The following is a 5,961-nucleotide window of genomic DNA, read 5'->3' on the forward strand; positions in this document are numbered from 1 at the left end:
TGGCGATCGATGGGGGAAGAGACCCTTGAATTTGAGGAGTCGAAGAAGGCCTTTGCTGAAGAGAGGGAAAAATTTAATGCTGAGAAGAAAGGTTTGCAGTGGAGGGTTGCTGAAGCTGAATGGAAGCTTGAGGAGCAAAAACAGCTGAATGAGCAAAGGCAGAAAGATTGGGAGGCCGCGTGCGCGCGTACGAACGTTGAGATGCAGTCGCAGCGCGATGCAATCGTGCGTTTGTCTGGTGAAAAGACAACACTTGCTGAGGAAGCGCAGCAGGCGCGTGTTGCATCCGAAAAGAAAGAGAAGGAGTATGTTGCTCGGATTGACAAGTTAGAGGTTCTTGCTCAGCAAAAGTCAGCTGAGTGTGAGGATGCACAGCGCCTTCTTGCCGAAAAGGCGGCTGAAGTTCAGGCAGCAGAACTCCTTGTGGAGGAAACGTCTGCTGACGCCAGATGGTTGCTTTCCCGTGGAGTGCCCCTGGTAATTTCTTTTGCTTTTTCTTATTCTTTTGTTTTTGCGGATTTATCTGATTGCTTTGTTTTATGCAGCTTGCTGACCGTATTCTGAACTCGACTGAGCTTGCCACGTACATGCTTGAATTGGGTCGAGCGGGGTATAATAGCGGTCGTAAGTTTGGTTTTGCTGAAGGCATGTCTGCGGTTATCAACAAGGAGAAAGACTACCACTTCGAATTGTATAAAGAGGATTGTGACGGTGCTTATGCTGCTAAGCGCAAGGAGTTTTCAACCCTTGAGTTTGCCGTTGTCCGGGCAGCGCAGAAGTTGTCTCGGAAACCGGATGGAGTCGCTTTGTTGAAGAAGGCTTTGGGAGAAGATAGTGATGCGGCAGGGGGTGCTGGCCCCAGTCAGACTTGAACGGTGGATTCCGGCCTGTGTGCCGTGTATGGCCATGAATGGGCCTGTAATGTTGGTTGTTTAAGACAATTTAAATTTTGTTTACCTGTGGGTGTGTGTACCTGGGATTCTTGTGAACATTTTATCGCTTTTTTCTATGGTTATGCGAATTTTGTTATCGTCATAATATGTGCATGTTTAATTACTTTGATCAGGTGTCACGAATGAATGATGGCGCTGACAGGTGATGTTGTGTTACTACAACGTTTTTATTCTGTCGTTTAAGTATGTGCGCTTGTATGTGACATACGAAGTGATCGAGTTGCAGGTTATTGTGTGAGCTCAGCTGTGATCAGCCTTGGGAGCATTACAATGTTTAGTTACCTTGCTAACGATATTTTCGTGTTTATGTGGGCACGAAGTTATGTTTTGGCATTTTGTAGGCTTTGGTTGTGTTTCTGACCCGGCTGTTCACTTGGTTGTGACGAGCCTTGGAGGTCTACAACGTTTCCTATGGTCGAGCCATTGATGTTTTCGTGTACGCCCAAAGTAATAGATGCAGTTGTGACAAGAAATTTGCATGAAATAAAAGTAGCCAAACACTTTTTGTATTAAAGTAAATGTGTTGGTTGTACGCCCTTTACGATTACATGGTTGTGTTACATGTAGCACTTTCGGAGTTGCTGGGCATTCCAGGTTCGTGGAACCTCTTTGTCGTTGATGGTGCGTAGTTTGTAGGCTCCTTTGCCGAGTACTGCATCGACTATGTATGGGCCTTCCCATTTGGGAGCCAGTTTTCCGGGCTTTTCTGCGTTGGACGCTTCATTGTCTCTTAGGACATAATCTCCCGGATTGAAGGTGCAGATTCGGACTCTGGAGTTGTAATACTTTTCCAGCTTCGACTTGTACTTGGCTTCGTTGATTACTGCCATCTCCCTCCGTTCTTCTAGGAGGTCCAGGTCGATCCTCCTTTCTTCGTCGTTGTTGATTAGGTTCATGGAGAGCATTCTCGGAGATGGTAGCCCGATTTCTGCTGGGATCACTACTTCAGACCCATAGACCAAGCTGAAAGGTGTTTCACCATTTCTTGTTTTTGGCATTGTTCTATGGGCCCACAGTATGCTGGGTAGTTCGTCGACCCACCCTCGTCGTTTCTCACCGAGCCTTGCCTTTATGCCAACGACGATGCTTTTGTTGACTGCCTCTACTTGACCATTCCCTTGCGGGTGCGCAACCGAAGAGAAGGTATGCTCGATGTGGAGTTCTTTGAACCATCGTTCGAGGTCGTCTGCTGCAAAGTTAGTTCCATTATCGATGATGATTCGGAGAGGTAGGCCGAACCGGCATATGATTTGTTCCCATATGAATCGTTTGACGACTGCCGATGTGGTTGATGCAAGTGCCTTTGCTTCTACCCACTTGGTGAAGTAGTCCACCGCGACTATTATGAACAATGTCTATGCCCCATTGTTGGAAAGGCCATGCGGTTGTTACGGGTACTAGTTCGTTCTTGGGGCGCATGGTCTTTGGCGCATGTCTCTGACAGCCACTACACTTTCTTAATTCTTTCACAGCATCAAGATGCATCCCGGGCCAGTAGTATCCGGCATTCATCACCTTTGCCACTACCATTCGAGGCCCGGCATGGATACCACAAATTCCTTCATGCACCTCTCGGATCAGGTAATTTGCATCGTCGGCGTCAACACATCGTAGCAGTGGGCCAAGATACGACTTTCGGTACAGTATCCCGTCTGCCATTTGATAGTGTTCTGATTTGTATTGGATCTTCCGCGCCTTGGCTTTGTTCTCTGGAAGTATCCCTGACTGTAAGTACATGATTATCGGCGTCATCCAGGACGTTGTTCCTGTCTGGATGACGCTTACTTCTCTCAGTGGAACGGATGGATTGCTCAAGACCTCTATGCGCACATCTTTTGCTAGGTGCTGGAAACTTGTTGATGCCAGCTTGCTTAAAGCATCGGTCGGCTTGTTTTCGCTTCGATTTATGTGGTGCACCTTGTAGGAATAGAAGGTTTGTAGCAATGTTTTCGCTTGGTTGAGATAGAGTGCCATTATATCGCCCTTGGCTTCATATTGGCCGTTGATTTGGCCTGCTACTAACATGGAGTCCACATGCGCTTCGATGTGTCGGACCCCCATTTTGATTGCCAATCGTAAGCCAGCCAGGAAGGCTTCATACTCTGCTTCGTTGTTTATACTCTTGAAATCCAGGCGTATGGCGTATGTGAATTCATGTTTGTCTGGACTTACCAGCCTTAGCCCCGCGCCTGCTCCATCTTCGTTAGATGCACCATCTGTGTACAACAGCCATGGCTCCTCTGTTTTCTTTTTCACAGCTTTCTCCATCGCTTTACATTCTCTGTCTTTGTCATCTGGGACTTCCGTCATAAAATCTGCCAAGACCTGGCCTTTGATTGATGGTCTTGGTCTGAAAACCACGTTATGACCTCCCAGTTCTATTGCCCATTTGGCTAACCTTCCTGATACTTCTGGCCTTGCAAGGATATTTCCAATATTGTAGTTTGTTAGCACGTGGATAACGTGGTTGGCAAAATACCTGCGCAGGCGTCTTGAAGCGTGGATCAGTGCAAGGACTAGCTTCTCCATGATTGCATACCGGGTCTCTGGATCGGTCAAGGTTCGCGACACATAGTATACTGGTGTTTGAACACCTTGACGATCGACGAGTAGTACAGCCCCGACTGCCCTGTCGGAAGCTGACAGGTAAAGTACCAAAGGTTCTCCCTTGTTTGGTGCGGTTAATGTTGGAAGTTTTATGAGGCAATCTTTCATCTCGCGGAACGCACTTTCTGCTTCCGGGGTCCACTGGAACTGGCTTTTCTTCATGCAGTTGCGCAAGGTTTTGATGAATGGGAAGGATTTTGCGGCGTGGTTGGCTAGAAAACGATTGAGTGCTGCTAATCGTCCTGCTAGTTTCTGCATGTCCTTGATGTTTGCTGGTGAAGGCATCCTTTCTATGGCTTGGACCTTTTCTGGATTTACCTTAAAACCATCTTTTGTGACTATGAAGCCCAAGAACTTCCCTTCTTCCATTCCGAATGAGCACTTTGCTGGGTTCAGCTTGATACTTACGCTACGTAGCGTGTTGAATGTCTTTTGGATATTTGCCAGCATCGCGCTCTCCTCTTTGCTCATGATTACCAGATCATCCATGTACACTTCTATGTACTTACCGATGGCGTCACTGAATGTTTCGTTCATCAGCCTTTGGTATGTTGCGCCTGCATTTTTTAAGCCGAACGGCATCTTGGTGTAGCAATACAACCCTGTTGGTGTGCGAAATGCGGTTTTATCTTCGTCTTGAACGGCCATTTGAACTTGATGGTACCCCTTGTAGCAATCCAGAAAACATTTCCACCGGAATGTTGCCAAAGAATCGATTTTCTCGTCTATGTCTGGTAAAGCGTAGCAGTCACGGGGACATGCCTTGTTCAGATCCTTATAGTCGACACACATTCTCCAGCTGCCATTTGGTTTCTTTACCATTACTGGGATTGCTACCCATGTTTGGTACCTGACTTCTCTGATGATTCCTGCGTTTAGCAATTCTAACACTTGTTCTTTCATGGCATCGTGTTTAACGTCGCCTAGGTGGCGTTTGGCATGCACCACTGGCTTTGCGTCTTCTGAGACATTTAGGCGGTGTTCTGCTATGTGCCGTGGAACACCAACCATATCAGCCGGTGTCCAGGCGAACACGTCCAAGTTTTCGTGAATTAATTTCTTGAGCGCCGCGTGCGTCAGGTCGGACATGGCGGGCCCCAGAGTGACTGTTTGTTCTGGGTATGCGCTGTTCAATACCCATTTTTCTGCCTCTATGCGCGGTGCTGGCTTGCTTGCTTTGGCTGGTCTGATTTCGTCTGTTGCTAAAACTTCCTTACTTGCATATATCAGCGCAATGCCTGTTTCGGTGGGGAATCCAACAGCGGAATGTGGTGCAGAGCAGATCATACTGAAGTCTCCTTGGGATTCTCTTCCTAGGAGGATGTCATGTCTTGAGTGCGCCGGCAATACCATGAATGTGACTTCTTCAGTTCTTGAGTTTCTCCCGTCTGAAAGCAACACCGGGAATGATATTTGTCCTAGGGGAAAGACGGCTTCGTTACAGAAACCAGTTAGTGGATAATCGACTGGCTCTAGGCGCGCCTTGTCCTCTTAATCAAATTGATTGAAGCACTGTTCATATATGATATCCGCGGTGCTCCCGGGATCAATGAAGATATAATCTGTCTGGTAGTGGCCAATCACACCTGGAATGACTATTGGTCGCTTTTCTCTTGGACCCCCTCTAACAACTGGAAAAATAACTTGCTTTTCGCGCCATGAATCATCCTGCGCGCGCTTGTTGTAGTTTCTCCATGGTCTTCGTGGACCTCCCTGCACCATGTGAGTTTCTAGCTTTCTGAGCTTTTTGTTATCTGGCCCCTCATCTCTTCTTTGTATTTGGCGGTAATCGCGCTTTCCGCCTTTGACCAAATGAGTGAGCTTTCCATCTCTCAGGGCTCTCTCGATTTCTTGCTTTAGACTGAAACAGTCGTCGGTTAAGTGGCCCGTATCTTTGTGGAATTCATAGAAGAGATTTGGGTCTTGGGCTCTCTTGTTGCGCATTTGCAAGGGTGGTTTGAACTGATGGTTCTCTGTGGCCAAGACTTCAGAAGGTGTTTTGGTCAGTGGAGTCCACTGTTTTTCTCTGTTTTCTCGCTTTACTTCTTTTCGATGGGCTATTTGATTGATTGTATGGCGTGCGTCTTCCCGTGGAGGGCTTCTTTCTCTGTGCCCAGAAGCCTTCCAGGGTTGATTTCTGCCCCTTCTGTTGTGTCGATCATTATGGTTGTGCGCGCGCTGACGGTGATCGTCACCGGTCAACTGCCTGTCTGTCTGCGCAATTGTTTTGGCTGCTTCTACGAAGGTTTCCCAGTCTTTGGGTCCTCCGTCTCGCCCTTTGATTCTTTTAACCAAATCATCGCACTTGACCGCTCTCATGAAGTGTGCGCGCATCATCTTTTCTGGTATGTCGCCGATCTCTAAACATTCTTTGTTGTATCTTGTGATGAAATCCTCTACG

General features: G+C 47.4%; 1 protein-coding gene across 1 annotated transcript; it reads right to left on the reverse strand.

Annotated features, from left to right (window-relative positions):
• Positions 1-1,510: 1,510 nt before the first annotated feature.
• On the reverse strand, positions 1,511-4,649 carry LOC110914268. The gene is made up of 2 exons (XM_022159068.1): positions 2,267-4,649; positions 1,511-2,142 (listed from the first exon to the last, which is right to left on the reverse strand). Exons 1-2 carry the CDS (start codon positions 4,647-4,649, stop codon positions 1,511-1,513), a joined length of 3,015 nt encoding a protein of 1,004 aa, XP_022014760.1.
• Between the last annotated feature and the right edge of the window lie 1,312 nt (positions 4,650-5,961).

This window comes from Helianthus annuus, chromosome 15 (genome assembly GCF_002127325.2).
Source record: "Helianthus annuus cultivar XRQ/B chromosome 15, HanXRQr2.0-SUNRISE, whole genome shotgun sequence".
Classification (NCBI taxonomy): domain Eukaryota; kingdom Viridiplantae; phylum Streptophyta; class Magnoliopsida; order Asterales; family Asteraceae; genus Helianthus; species Helianthus annuus.

Excerpts from the sequence above, each read along its gene's own strand:
- LOC110914268 (XM_022159068.1), bottom strand. The coding sequence starts at position 4,649 with ATGTCCGACCTGACGCACGCGGCGCTCAAGAAATTAATTCACGAAAAC. Across the intron at positions 2,143-2,266 it reads TGGACTACTTCACCAAGTGG|CAGACGACCTCGAACGATGG; the intron begins GTAGAAGCAAAG and ends CTAACTTTGCAG.